Source organism: Odontesthes bonariensis, chromosome 8, assembly GCF_027942865.1.
Source record: "Odontesthes bonariensis isolate fOdoBon6 chromosome 8, fOdoBon6.hap1, whole genome shotgun sequence".
Taxonomy (NCBI): domain Eukaryota; kingdom Metazoa; phylum Chordata; class Actinopteri; order Atheriniformes; family Atherinopsidae; genus Odontesthes; species Odontesthes bonariensis.
In genome coordinates, this window is record NC_134513.1 from 18,782,711 (window position 1) to 18,798,294 (window position 15,584).

The window sequence follows — 15,584 nt, forward strand, 5'->3', positions numbered from 1 at the left end:
GCATCTTTATGTAGTTTTTATGTAGAAGCCTCGCTCCACTGTCTGTTTCCTTGAATGACTTGCTGCTATCAGTTGTGCGTTTTGCCTTTAAAGGGATATGCCACCCCCAGGCCAAATTAAGTGTATCCCCGCATTCCCAAGACATAAATAAGTGAGTGGGAGCGTTTTCCTAGCGACCCAGGCATTGTCCGAATCTCACAGCACTGACCACTGCTTGGTTGTGCGTAATACATACATGCTAGCGTCGCCAGCGTCGCTAGCGTCGCCAATCGAAATATTTCGCCCAACGTGAATTAATTTACTTGATTTACCTTCTAATTACTGTGTGAGTGGTGTACTTTCACATCGAGTGCAAATGACTGTGTAAACAACACGCAAGGCTTGGTTTGCTCATGTCGGTTTGGGAACTAGTTTCCGGTGCGGAAAACACAGCCGAAGCACACTCCCCGCTATGTCATTGTGACCCCCCCCCCCTGGCTGCTTCACGCTGGTTTGTTTGAGGAAGTCGGGAGGGGGGGATTCCCAATGACGTAGCGGGAAGTGTGAGTCGGCTGTGTTTTCCGCACCGGAAACTAGTTCACAAACCGACGTGAGCAAACCAAGCCTTGCGTGTTGTTTACACAGTCATTTGCACTCGATGTGAAAGTACACCACTCACACAGTAATTAGAAGGTAAATCAAGTAAATTAATTCACGTTGGGCGAAATATTTCGATTGGCGACGCTGGTGACGCTAGCATGTATGTATTACGCGCAACCAAGCAGTGGTCAGTGCTGTGAGATTCGGACAATGCCTGGGTCGCCAGGAAAACGCTCCCACACACTTATTTATGTCTCGGGAATGCGGGGATACACTTAATTTGGCCTGGGGGTGGCATATCCCTTTAAGTGATATTTTAGACTGGAATTACTACGGTGAGAAGACAATTCAACTTGGCAGTGTTTACAGATGACTTTGGTTCTGTCGACTCCGCCGTCTGGAAGAACTTTAAAATGAAAGCGGCCGAGTAAAAGTTCCGTACCCTTCTCCATGTTTGGTGGATCCGCCAATTACTTTCTTTTCCGGTTCCGCAGCAGACAGCAACAAACTTTTACAAAATAAAAGCCTGTGAGCAACATACTTGTACAATAATAAAATAAATAATAAAACAGGGGTGGTTTGTCGCATAGTGGGTACAGCAGGCGCTCCACTGTACAAGAGGCTATAGTCCTCGCTGCAGCTGGCCCCGGTTCGAGTCCCACATCGGACGGCCTTGTGCTGCATGTCGTTCCCTCTCTCTGCCCCCTGCTTCCTGTCTCTCTGAACTTTCCTATCCATGAAAGGCACAATAATTATATACATGCAACTATATATTACATTGTCAATAGAACATGGGGGTTAAGGTTAAAATACTTTTTACGAGACGTCCTGTCACCCTCATGAATACTATTTTGCTGGTTTCCCTGGATACATGTTAACACAACCTATTACAATGGAACTTTAATACTTTTGTGTTGGGTTAACTTCCCTTATTATGTGTTAGAAAAATGATCCGGTTGTTGTTGGTGGGGCTAATTTTTTTTCTTGCAATGTGACTGTTACCTTCATGGATGAAGCGTGTCTGCCTCCCAAATCCTGATTGGCAGCCGATTCCACAAGAGAGGGGCTTAATAGCTGAAGGCTCCGCCTCCCATTTTACTTCAAGAGACACAAGGAACAATGAGTGAAAGTGGAGTGCTCCTTTGGAAAAATATCCAACTATGAGATCTTTAAGATACGCTGGAGCTTAGTCATAAAGAGTAGATGTGATGTGAGTAGAATTTTAAATCGTACTCTGGATTTCACAAACAGCCAATGAGGAGAAGCAAAAATGTGATAAAAATGCTCCCTCCTAATAATTTTTGTAAACACTGGAGGCTTTTCATAGCTCTTAGGCCATCCCAACTATGGACATGTGGGAATCTTAATAATAAATAGTAATAAATACGTGGATTAGTTTTTCTACATCCCACTGTTCTTAAGGATTTGGCAATATCACGAAGGTGAAAGAAGGCAGTGTGTAAAGGACGCATGCTGGTTAAAAAAAAATAAAAAATTAACCAGAAGGTTCCTCTCTGTAGAACTGAAAGCTGCAAAATGCCATTTAGAGTAGCTACAGTGATAGTGAGTTTCTGCTGTCTTCAGGGGCTAAAACGAATCTAATCTTGTTTGAATTTAAAAGAAAAAAATCCAAATTAATCTCGTACTTTAGGTCTTTAAGACTGTCACAAATTTGCTATGTTTTCTTTGTTGCTGCTGTTCCTGTTCTCCAGCTGGGTTAAAGAGGTGAAAAAAGCAGGCCTGAGTGCTGGGAATAGGAAATGGACCAAACCACAGCTTGTGGCATCTTGGGTGGGAAATGGGGCTTAGTGGTGTTAGATTTAGTTAGTTTTTCTGTGTTTTTCCCCTTTTTGTGTCTACACTGATCAGCCCATGTGCTAATTTGGAAGGTCAGTTGTTTCAGTTAGTGTTTTCAATTTACTTTGATTAGAGTTGTTACTTTGACCTCTTTTAAGTGGCCATTCTGTTTGTGACTTAAGTATGAGTTTGTGCTTTATGTGATAATTTTGGTGTGAATAAACACCCTTTCCCATTTGTAAAAAATCAAATGGGTCATGGATGTTTGTTTTGCACATTCCCAGGCCTGAAACTGCCCATCCTGGATCATCCAAGGGTTGAGAAACTACAGTTTACAACTGATTTTTACCTTGGCACTACGCTGTTTTGTTTGATGTTACCCAATACGCCAACATCTAGATAACAACACACATTCACCATAATGCATTTAAAAGATTTTTTAGCCATTAAAAAATAAAATGGCGTGAGTAAAAAGAGATACATGTACAAGCAAGACACAGGACAAGAATAAATATCCGATGGGACTGCTGAAGTGCAAAACAGGATAACCGACGGATGCAGAGTTGGCTTATTGCGACTGGACTGTTGAGTAATGAATTATCAGTTTTCTTGTTCTGTGTTGTGTCGCATCTGCTCTGCTTGGCTCTGACAATAAAGTTGCCAACGTGCAGGTTTATAACCATAGTTTCTGGTCTTTTCTGCAAAGGCTGTGAATAAGTGGGGTTTGTATCTGTGGTTGATAAGTATAATAAAAAAGAATTAAGTCTGTTTATCTATGCCTGGCATTTACTTTAGTGCTCTGTATCATTGATAAAGGGAGTGTCTTTGTCCATCACATGTATCATGGTAAATACAGTAAGGCAAGGCAAGGCAAGGCAAGGCAAGGAAAGGAAAGGAAAGTTTATTTGTAGAGCACAATTTGTACACAAAGTGCTTTACAGCTATATAAAATCACAAGAAGGCAAATAAAATCATTCCATAAAAAATAATCATTAATTAATTAAATTAAAAGTGAAGAGTGCAGATAAAATACTTTCAGGTGTCATATGCACAGCTAAATAGAACTGTTTTCAGCCTGGATTTAAACATTGTCAGAGTTGAGGCCTGTCTCACATCTTCTGAAAGACTGTTCCAGATTTTAGGAGCATAAAACAGAAATGCAGCCTCACCTTGTTTAGTCCTGACTCTGGGCACCAGCAGGAGACCCCTCCCTGAGGTTCTCAGAGCCCGAGTTGGTTCATATGGCTCTAGCATGTCAGAGATGTACTTTGGCGCTTGACCATGAAGAGACTTGTACACAAGCAGAGCTGTTTTAAAGTCTATTCTCTGAGCGACAGGAAGCCAGTGCAGAGACCTGAGCACTGGACTAATATGGTCATATTTCCTGGTTCTAGTCAGGACTCGAGCAGCAGCGTTCTGGATGTACTGCAGCTGTCTTACAGCCCGTTTAGAGAGCCCAGTGAGCAGGCTGTTACAGTAGTCTAACCTGCTGGAGACAAACGCATGGATCAGTCTCTCTAAGTCTGGTTTAGACACTATTCCTTTGATTCTGGCAATGTTTTTTAGATGGTGAAAAGCTGCTGATGTTACAGATTTAATGTGGCTGTTAAAGTTCAGGTCTGAGTCCAATATTACTCCAAGATTTCTAACTTGATAGTTAGGTTTTAGAACGAGAGTCTCAAGGTGACTGATAACACTTTCTCTTTGTTTCTGTGGGCCACAGACAATGATTCCAGTTTTGTCTGAGTTTAGCTGGAGAAAATTGTTTCGCATCCACACACTGATCTGCTCCATGTAGTGACACAATGTATCTACAGGCCTGTGTTCTCCTGCCGTCAGTGACACGTAGATCTGAGTGTCATCTGCATAGTTGTGGTAGGACACATTATAGCTGCGTATTAGCTGGCCTAGTGGAAGCATGTACAGATTGAACAATAGGGGTCCCAGGATTGACCCCTGGGGAACCCCACAGGTCATAGCCATTTGGTCTGAGACAGTTACCAATTTCAACGAAATATTTCCTGTCCTCGAGATGTGACTTGAACCAGTTTAAAGCACCACCATAGATTCCCACCCAGTCTTCTAACCTAAGATTGCATGGTCAACTGTGTCAAAGGCAGTATGCAGTTAGTTTCCTGCACCTTTACACAATATTGTCACTTGACATTTTCCAGTGTCTTTGTCAGCTACTCAAAATGACAACAAATTAACGTTTGTGTATGTGAAGAGCAATGAGCTTTTACAACAGCAATATTGACAGATTTTTTAGTGATGCCTGAAGAGAAACTTAGAGTGAGGGATAGGTCAAACATTTTTTACTTTCTTAGACGGAAAATGTATAATTATGACCAGACATTCTCTTTCTTTTTTATTATTTACCCCAATAAGGCCCAGTGTTGGACTGGCGACCTGTCCAGGGTGTACCCTTCCTCTCGCCTAACTGCAGCTTAGATAGGCTCCAGCGTGCCTCCCCCGACCCTGAACTGAACTGAACTGGTATAGAAAATGGATGGATGGATACTCCAATTAAATCCCGATTGAATTGTGTTTCAGATTACAATGAATGCTACATTGCTAATGCTAATGCTAATGTGTGTTTCTCTATTGAGACATAGAAGAATAGAAAAAATAGAAAAATTGTTTATTCATCCCCCAATGGGAGAAATTCAAATTAGTCAAGTAGCTCAAAAAAATTATAAATGTTTACAATGATTGTATATCAACAACAATAATAATAATACTAATAAAAATACTACTAATAATAATGATGATGATAAATGACTAAATAAATACATTTGAGAAGAACATGTCAGCAGTCGCTGTTAAAAAGCCTCATGGCTGTGGGAACAAAGGACCTCCCGAACCTCTCAGAGTCATGTACACACAACTGAAATCACCATAACTTGTTCAATGTCTGACAAGATTTCAAACTTTGTTTGAAAAAACAGACTTCTCGTTGACACATCAACTGTAAAACAGAGGTCTTCTGTATTTGGAAAACAGCACAGTGAACAGAGCTGGGCTCAGACAGTCAGAGGGGCACAGAGTTTCAGACTAAATAGGAGGCCTTTTTTCACATTTAGAAGAAATATAGAAATAGAAATAAAAGCATGCTAGTTCTGTAGTAGATTGTGTGTTTGGTGATTCTCACAGCGCAGATCATCTAAAGTTTGTTAACTTCTTCAGTTCAGTCTGTAATAGAGGTGGAAGAGAAAAAACCTGAGACTTCAAATGACAGCACAGGCGACAAGGGCACGCTGAATGATTATTAACCACCACTAACAGCATTCTTGTCAACATCTGCTCTTGGAAAATGTTCCGGTTTTTGTCCCTTCAAAACTGAAATGAGGAAATCTGCCTTGTGCCTGATGACCTGATGTGTCTCTTCTAGCTTCGTGGATTAGTACAGATGAGTGTCAAATACATGGCAATTGACACTGATGCCGCGTTATCTATTAGCATAAGTACAAACAAAGTATTGTTCCAAGCATGGATCCCCTTGGAACTGCATGACCTACTGCTGTGTTAGGGAGATTCGCCGCTTGCACGAGCAAATTGGAATCTCTCTCAAAGATATGACTCTTACTTGTTGTCCCTTTAGTCCAAATACTACAGTCAGGTCTTTGTAATAAAAATGCTATACACTCTCAGAAAATAAAGTACAGAATTGTACCTTTAGAGGTACGATATCTTGTCACTAAGGCAGTACCCTCGGAAGGTATAGTTTTGTACCCTTGTGGTTTGTACCTTACAGAGACCAATCTTGTACCTCTGTTGGCAATTTTGTACCCTTATACTGAAGTAGCCTAACACAGACTGTCTATTGTACCCCAGCATGTAGAAATAAATGTACATATAGGTACCTTTAGGTCCAATAATTAACCCTAGGGGGTACATTAGTATAGATTGTACCTCAGGGGACAAAAAAGGACTCGTACTGTTCCCCTATTTCTGAGAGTGTAACAGACTGCATCAAATGCAGCACATGAGATCTAACCAGAGATGTAGAGACTGAAAGTCCTTAGTTTGAGGTTGAGAGAATATCTATCCATCCGTCCGTTTTCTATACCCACTCCATCCAACTCAATGACAGCTGGAGCCCATCCCAACATCCCAGCTGTCATTGGGCGCAGGGCCACATAGACATAAACGAGACAAACAACCACGCATACTCACGCTCTCTCCTAGGATCAATTTAGAGTCCTGAGTTGACATGCATGCTTTTTGGTGGACGGAAAAAGCCACGCATACACAGGGAAAACATGCGAGGCACAGAAAGGCTCTAGCCGGGATTCAGACAAGTAACCCTCTTGCTGTGAGGCGACCGTGCTAATCACCACACCGCCGTGCAGCCCTCCAGAGATTATATTGAATACTAATTACTGACTAAAACTCTTCAAATTAATTCTGTCCTGGTAGCTGATTTGTAGAAGCTTCTTCAGGGACTTTAAAAATATAGGGAGGGTTTGATATTGATCTATAATTGAGCAAAAGTCCTTAAAAACTGTTTGATTAGAGCAACTTTAAAAGTGATACTGTGTGTCCATCCATCCATTTTCTATACCTGCTGAATCAAATTCAGGGTCTGAGGAGGACCCCCGGATGAGTCGCCAGTCCATCACAGTTCCACACAAATGAGACAAATGAGACAAACAACTCGCGCACACTCACTCCTAGGGACAATTCAGTCTCAAATTAATCTAACATGCATGTTTTTGGACAGTAGGAGGAAATCAGAGTACCCAGAGAGAACCCAAACATGCATGAGGAAAATATGTCAACTCCACACAGAAAGGCCCCAGCTGGGATTCAAACCAGGAACCCTCTTGCTGTGAGGTGACGAAGCTAACCACCACACCACCGTGCAGGCCCTGATACTGTATGTAGCTGCTAAAGAAATGGATTAGATTGAATATGGAATTGTTAACTGAGGAAAAATACCTGGGTTTTTTTGTGCCGTTCTAGTTGAGTCAGACTCTAAAAGACACGTTGACTATTATTTCATATTGTAAATGTATGCGACTGGCCCATGTCTTTCCTGTATTTCCATTAAGGCAGTGGGATTGGGTTGTAGAGGATGAGCGTCGAAAACATCCAGAAGAATCTGTGGCTGCAGTTTTGTGTTTCTATATATCTGGCACCCTCTTGTGTAAATAAACTGTTACGACGCAGCACGACTGAGAAATACCCTGCTTTTGATAATACAAATACCTGTCATTAACGATTTGCAGTCTATTAAAAGATCCATAAGGCATCCACAGAACTGTTTTAATAAAGTTGTTGGAAGAGCAGTGTAGACTAAATGAAAAAAGTATCTTCAAAGGCTCTTGGGGAGAGCCAAGGACAATATCTTTGATTCACATTCAAACACAATGAGGGCTTCCTTTTGTTCATGTTTCACCTGACCATCAAGTTTCATGACATTTTGTTTAAGACAGATCTGTACAGATTCTGTACTAAACTGACAGAAACACTGTCAGTTTAGTAAAGGGATCTGAAACACTATAGCATGAAAACAAGTGGGAACCTCAGAGTAGATCAAAGTGAGTGAATTGTCGTATACATTTCATAGTCATAGTGAACTTTATTGTCAATCTTCTATGCAACAGTACATTACACAGTGACTGAAATTGCGTTTCTCCAGACTCCAAATGTGCAGAAAGCTAAAATTGACACATAACTGAGACGACTAAAATTAAAAAAACTAAAATAACTCAAATTTACACTAAAGATAAAAAAATAAAAAAATTTACACAACTAGTAAAAGACAAAGTGCGGATAAAATATCAGTAACACACACAACAATCAACACAGCAAGTAGACAACAGTGAGCATCATTTTCAGACTGTCCAGTGTAAAGAAAAAAGGTCAGTTGAGTATGTTACTAGAGTGCAAATAATATTGAGTTCAGCAGACGGCAAAACATGTGCAATTTGTATGGCAGAGTGCAGAGTAGCAGCATGAACATGAATATAATGTAAACTGTTATTGTGCAAGAATTTCAAGTAGTTTTGTTATTTTTAGTGCAAGTATGTGTGTGGGAAGGGGGGGAGGGTTATGTCCTCGTCTTCAGGAGTGAGTTTAGCAGTCTGATGGCCTGTGGAAAGAAGCTGTTGCTGAGTCTTGTGGTCCTGCAGCGCATACTGGAGTAGTATTTGAAGTGAAAAATTGAACCCCACAAGACATGACAAACCCCATCATTTATCATTCATCAATGATGTTTTGTTTCCCAAGTTCAATCAAATGCAGCAGAATGCTTTGTGCCAATGATTGGGCATTAACAGCGAAAAGAGGGTACAAAATAGTTTGCGCATTAATGGGAAAATACAAGAGACAACTGAAAAGCTGGGCATTTAGAGATTTCACAGAAAAATACAACTACAGTCGTTTTAAGCAGGGTAAAAATGTTGGACAGGTGACGGTTTTTACATTCTTTGGAATTTTCTTTGACTTAAAGCTAACCTGCGCTGAATATATAAAGAGAAAAGTTTGAAAATTACATACAATATGATAGATAGAAGTTGTCTAAATTGGGTAAACTGTCAGCCAGGCTACTGCCTGGCTGACGCGTCCACAATCTCGATGAGATGGTGGTCTGGGAACTAGGTGTGCATTTTCTCGTATTTGAGGCGTGGTTTACGAATGCCTAGAGCCGTTTATTGGGCGCTACGAATGTCTATCAAATGGCGTCTGGTTCTTCCCATGCTGCTTTGCGCGCGATTCATAGCCAATTGTATCACTTATACCAGATGACGACAGAAATTCGACGAGGAAGAAGAAGAAAAAAAAGTAAAATAAAAGTAAACTTGCGCTCTAAGCTACTTAAAGTGGTGTTCGGAGTAGATTCACCCTAGGGTCATTTGAACCGTGACATCCAGCCAAGTTTTTCCGATCTTCCGACAACAAAGTATATGCTATATTCTACATGAATTTTTATGTTGTAGAGTTGTGAATTTATTTTATCAATGGAGAAATTGAGCAGCCTTGCTTTGTTGTCTACAGTAGTAGATCAACCCTCATCTTACTTTGAAGCTCCCAGCTCCCAGAAGTGACGTCGACGCAGCTTTAGCAGCAGAGAAGCTATCAGGCTTGTGTTGATAATAATAAACTCCTGGACTATGTCCAAACTTCCAAATGCATCGTTTGGTGAGTACAGACCATATTTGTACTACTGTAAAAGTTTGGTGTCATGACGTGATTTTAGTGTGGTAATTTTGGAGATACTGCCAGGGTCCGTTAGCGCTTGTACTAAGCTATTCGGGATAACTCTGTAACTCAGCTGATGTTCAGCCAATATCGGAAAAACTGCGGGTGGGCTACTTGGCTGGATGTCACGGTTCAAATGACCCCAGGGTGAATCTACTCCGAAACACTTTCTAAGGCTGCATCGAACGGTAACGTTGTGTCCGCTGCCATGTTGGATTAACACTCTACAAGCTTCGGTGTAGCGCATAGACGTCGTCATCGTCTTGCTGCCCCCTCGTTCTGTGATTGGTTACCAAACTCAGGCAAAAGTAAGGGCGGTGGTTTCCAGGCTGACTCTGCAGTGAGAATGAAATTGAGCGCATAGCAGCATGGGAATTCCCAGGCTATAAATTGGGTGTAATCCAGGACAAATTCCTCTTTGTTGAAAACTCTTTATTTGTTCAAATCTATCTGCTCGATTTTAGCTATGGCATGAGTCGGCCTCAAAAATGCACATTGGAAAAAGTTGGTCAAATTCAAACTAAAAGTTCTGAGACAGTGTTTTGTAACAGCAAAGTCAACTCTTCATGTTCTGGATGGAGAGATAGCAATTATATTCGAAAGGAGACAGGAATCATTTATTCAATAATAATAATAATAATAAATTATTATTAATATTATTATTGTTGTTGTTGTTATTGTTGTTGTTCTAATATACAATCATTGTAAAAAAAAAAAATTAAATTGAGCTATTTGACTAATTTTACTTTCCCCTACTGCGGGATGAATACTATTTTTCTATTTAATTATATTCTATTCTATCCCACATAATAAGTGGTAACATATCATAAGTGTTAACAGTAATTTTGGACATACATGCTTCAGATGGACGAACAAAACAGGGGTCCGTTTCACGTAGCAGGTTCAACCAACTCTGAGTCTATTCCTGATCTCTGAGTTGATCTACTCTGAGATAGAAAACCCTGAGTTTTCGGTTCCAGAAACGCTGATTTGAGTGAGGTTAATCAACTCTGAGTAAGTTCACCTTGAGTTTAGCGCGTGCACCACAACTTTAAAAAGCCAGCATCAATGGAGCCCCGATTCGACGAGTCACCTTGGCAACGGGGAAGAGGAGGGGCTACGTTTTTCACCAACCTCGAATTGGAAATCTTAATGTGCTCATACGGCGAGTTTCAATACGTTTTTAGAAATAACTGCAACACCGCTGCAGCAGCAAAAGTGTAAGTTTAAATGTAGTCCTTTGCAATCACAATAATATTACAGGGGAAACTGCTTGAATGGTAGCCCATTCATTTATTTCATTTAGGTGCAATCCCGCAGGGGAGAAGCGCACTAGGCAGCAGTTTAAGATGAAATATAAAAACATTGTTCAAACAGGTGAGACCTCGGCATGGAGGTACCTCATTTTGATCATGTTTTACACTGTAAAATAAATATTAAGTGGCTATTTGACTGTGCAGTTATTTTATTCCCAACATAATGCTGTTTTCACACACATAAACTATGTCTTCTCATCTATACCATCCATCCATCCATTATCTATACACCGCTGAATCCGTCAGTCGGGTCGCGGGGGGGCTGGAGCCTATCCCAGCGGTCAATGGGCAAGAGGCGGGGTACACCCTGGACAGGCCGCCAGTCCATCACAGGGCCACATAGAGACAAACAAGACAAACAACCATACACTCACACTCACTCCTAAGGACAATTTAGAGTCATCATCTATATCATGTTCTGTTAAATAATTAAGCCTATTTAAACAAACACAGACTTCTACTGAGCCAACAGAAAGAAGGCAGATGCCCGTAAAACCGGTGCTGCCCAGCACCGCCACCTCTAACGGAAGGGAAGTGGCTGAGGGAATCCCCGGAGGGAATCCACCCCCAAGACACGAGTGCCTTTATAAAATATAATAGGCCTATATATGTCTTTTTTAAGCATATTCATACAAATATTTATTTGTCTTTTTTTCTTTTGTCCCAACACATTCTGATGGTGCCGCTCAAAAAGATAATTGTCTGTAAATGCAAAAATCTATGCGCGGTCTGATAACCATCTCCGACGAATATTTATTTCTCTGCGCAATAATGCTGCACCTTCATCCACGGGATCGTTGTCAAAAGGACATGTTCGTGAAAAAAGTTGCCTCCTACTGTGCCTAATGGACTTATAGAAGTAGAAGAACTCGCTCTGCTGACTGAATGAATGAGGAAATCAAATGGCGTGTGTGGCTGAAAGAGGGCAGAGACAGAAAGAAACTCGAGGTTTCTTGAATAAAACCTGGTCCCGACCAGGTTAGGTTCAGAGAGTCTGTTACTCCGGTAACTGACCGTGAGGTTAAGTTACCTCTCTTTGTGAAACAGGCTAGAGTTACCACTCTTTCTCTGGGTTGAGTTACCTCCCTTTGTGAAACGGAAAACTCAGGGTTTCCCTCATTTCAGGGTTAACCTACTAGAGTTTTCACTAAACCTGCTACGTGAAACGGACCTCAGATGTATACGGGACATAACATTTACATGAAGGTACAACGCTGTATGTCAATAGAAATGGATTCTACCATATAACATACTTTACAAAGACATAACATAAGCTGAAGCAAATCAGTGGAAGGAAGTGGGCTCAGCACCACCGTTTTCTTCGGGTTTATTAGACAGACTGTGTGTGAGCGCTGGTTTACGCTCCGGAGCAGAAGGTGGCGGTAATGCTCCTAATACGGTGATACTCGCAGGCCGTAGAAGAAGAAAGGGAACGTAGAAGAAGAATTGTGTCATGCGCGAAAGGGGCTTGTGAAAGGAGTTGTATATGTGAAGGTTAATGTCAGCTCAACTGAAGTGAATTGAAGCGTCAGTAGCATTTCGGCAGAGATTAGCCGGTTGTGCCAGCGGTCGCCGTTAAACAGCAGGCGGTCCCACATCACAGACTGCAGGCTCGGGTAAGTAACGCCGCCATAACTGTTCAGCTGTGAACACATGAAGAGGGGTCAGTTACGGAGGCCGTGAGCTGACATAGAGAGGAGAAGATATGACAACAGAGATGACAAACAGAGGACGAAATACAGTTTATCTGCGCGGGCTTTTTGACGTTTTTATTGCACGTTATAGTTGCACGTTTGCGCACGAGGGGTACGTATGTACACCGAGTCAATATCAGAGACTATGAAGTTCTGTTCAGCTCCAAACGAGGCTTCGTTTATCGCGCTGCAGGCCCACAACAACAGAACCTGATTGGTCAGGCTCTGACCAATCAGGCTGAGTAAGAAACCCCAGGGCAGTTTAGTTTTAAAGAGCTTCAGAAAACCTGGAGAACTATTGTTCAAGACCACTTTAAAAGTTGACAAGAATGTCTGGCAGCTTGGAAACAACAAATAAATCCCCCCACCCCCCAAAAAAACCATCATGGTTTGCTTGAAGTTTCAAAGAGTTTAGGGGACTCTGGCTCCTCTGGTGATATGTTATCCATCCCATCACACAGTCTGACTATGCAGCCATGTTTAACAGTCCTCTTACTCTGATAATTGTAGAATTGATTGTGTAGCCGCAGGATGCAGAGAGTCCTCTTTCCATGCTCATTGTCCCACTCCTGTGACGGAGAACTTGTACTCTACTCGTCTCCTCTGCTCCACAGTCATGGCAGGTTTGTCTAGCTATGCAGTGCGCATGGCTAGACTCAGCTCGCGCATCTTTGGAGACGTTGTGCGTCCGACAGATTCCAGATCGATGAAGGTGGTCCAGCTGTTCAAGGAGCCTCCCATGGCCAAGAGGAAGGAGGTGTATGACTGGTACCCACAGCACAAGATTTACTACGCCATGACCCAGAAGCTCAGGTTCATGGGTCTGTTCAGGTGCTGTAGATTCGACCCTGTAATGTTGACACTGGTTGACTTTTGGCTTAAGGTTGATCTGTGATGTTATTTTTCTAGTTAGAAATTAGTTAAAATGTGCCTAATTAATCTTCCACTCAACACTCCCAACAACCAAACTGAGTTGTATTGGTACCTTTATACATCATCCCAGGTCTGAAAGTTCATGGCTGTTCATTTCGAGAAGAAATGTCATTGTTCAGTTGTATTCTTGCTTTACAACAAACTCAAAATATATGATGTTGGATTTATTTATTTGTTTTTTCTGAATATATATTTTTATTCTCTAATATTACAGTGCAGTCCAGTTTTATTCAAATTTTATGGTCAAATTGAAGTTGTTGGATTGGCAAACATCGTGTTAGCTAAACATGCATCATGATGTCATGAGCAGAGGTGGGTAGAGTAGCCAAAAATTGTACTCAAGTAAAAGTACTGTTACTTCAGAATAATATGACTCAAGTAAAAGTAAAAAGTAGTAACAAATAATTACTTGAGTAAGAGTAAAAAAGTGCTTGGTGAAAAAACTACTCAAGTACTGAGTAAATGTTGAGTAACGTTGGATTCATTTGTTAACACAAGCATTCAATCAGACAGACAAAAATACAAAATAATCATCTTTAGGCAAATTAGAGTTCATCCAATTGATAAAATAAATTGAAATTAATTAATTAATTACAAAATAGCTTACATTAAAATAATCCAGGTAAATTCAAGAACTTCAGTAAAAAATAAAAGAGATTTAGGAAATGTTTAAAACATAAACACAAAAATAATGAGGCGTAGGATACTTTTTTTTTTTTTTTCAAAAACTTACTCGAGTAAATGTAACGGAGTAAATGTAACTCGTTACTACCCACCTCTGGTCATGAGTCAGTAAAAAGGCTTTAAAGCGGCACATTCATAATAATATATGATAACAATAGATTAACCAAAACGTAATGAGATAATGATTGACATATTACTTTAGATTGTGCAACATCTAAACAGTTTGTTAAGATCCAATCCTTTGTTTCCTTCTAGAGATGAGCATGAAGACTTCAAGGAAGAGATGCGGCGCCTGAGGAAACTGAGAGGAAAAGGGACACCCAAGAAAGGAGAGGGGAAGAGGGCTGGCAAGAAGAAATAAAGTGCAATATTCCCATACCTCCACTGTCACTCAGGACTTAAGTTTCGTCTGTCTGTGGAGGCGGACTGGGTTGGACTACAAACTGTCCCTGTGGCAGTTTGCTCTCGCTGAAAGTGCTCAGTTGGCCTGATCATGTCTGTCAGTTTATTCTGTCCCATTCAGCTGGAATAATGCCAAGCTGGCACATATTGTAGATGCTCATGTCTTGGTCTGTTGTATTGGACATTACTTTCAGGTCAAACAGCAAATGGGATGATGATGTGAAACTTTGAGTTTTATGTACTGCTGGAATATCGGAGAACAGATGCCACTGTTAGAAGAACTCACGCGCTCATGTGTTTTCAGGATTTATGCAGTAAGAGGAAAATGCTGGTCCTTTGCATCTACACTATGTTGCATGACGAAATGAAACATTCACTGCGTACAAAATGGCTGAGAACTATGTATAGAAGTTTTCTAAATAAAGCCAGTGAGGGATGTGTAATGTTGCAAAGCTGCTCCATATTGTTGTTCAAAAGTAAGACCACAACACTGCACAAATAATTAGAGATGTCATGTTCCACATAATAGCCCTCGACTTTTTGTTTGTTTAATTGCTATAAAATGTTTCACATACAGTGCGCCACTTCATTTACGCATTCTTGTAAAAATGATGGAATCACCACACTTGAAAGATACTCTTGGCTTTTTAAAAAAAAAAAATGTTTTAAATCTTGTAAAGCAACAAACAAAATGCAGATATGACACCTAACAGTTCTGTTTAATAGCCGAGCATTCTGACTTTGTAAAACATATCAAACAATTTTAATACAACTGCCATTTTCTCCAGGTAAAATAGTGTAAAAAAAAAAAATGATCAGAATCAGAAAAGATTTTATTGCCATGTAATTTTCACATCACAAGGAATTTGGCCTGGTCTGTTTGGTGCAATAAAACAAAAAATATAATAATAATAATATAAAATAATAAAAAAATATAAAGTATTAGTAAAATTATGAATAATTATTATGAAAA

The 15,584-nt window shown here is 40.6% G+C and overlaps 1 protein-coding gene across 1 annotated transcript; it reads left to right on the plus strand.

The window, feature by feature from the left end:
- The first annotated feature begins 12,327 nt into the window (after nt 1-12,327).
- mrps33 (mitochondrial ribosomal protein S33) lies at nt 12,328-15,063 on the plus strand. Its single transcript, XM_075472549.1, has 3 exons — nt 12,328-12,514; nt 13,207-13,423; nt 14,465-15,063. The coding sequence occupies exons 2-3, from the start codon at nt 13,209-13,211 to the stop codon at nt 14,568-14,570; spliced, it is 321 nt and encodes a 106-aa protein (XP_075328664.1). The 5' UTR covers nt 12,328-12,514; nt 13,207-13,208; the 3' UTR covers nt 14,571-15,063.
- The last annotated feature ends 521 nt before the right edge of the window (nt 15,064-15,584 follow it).

Bases quoted from the DNA above. Each gene is read 5' to 3' on its own strand.
- mrps33 (XM_075472549.1), top strand. From the start codon at position 13,209: ATGGCAGGTTTGTCTAGCTATGCAGTGCGCATGGCTAGACTCAGCTCG. The intron at 13,424-14,464 runs GTGCTGTAGATT...GTTTCCTTCTAG, and splicing joins AGGTTCATGGGTCTGTTCAG to AGATGAGCATGAAGACTTCA.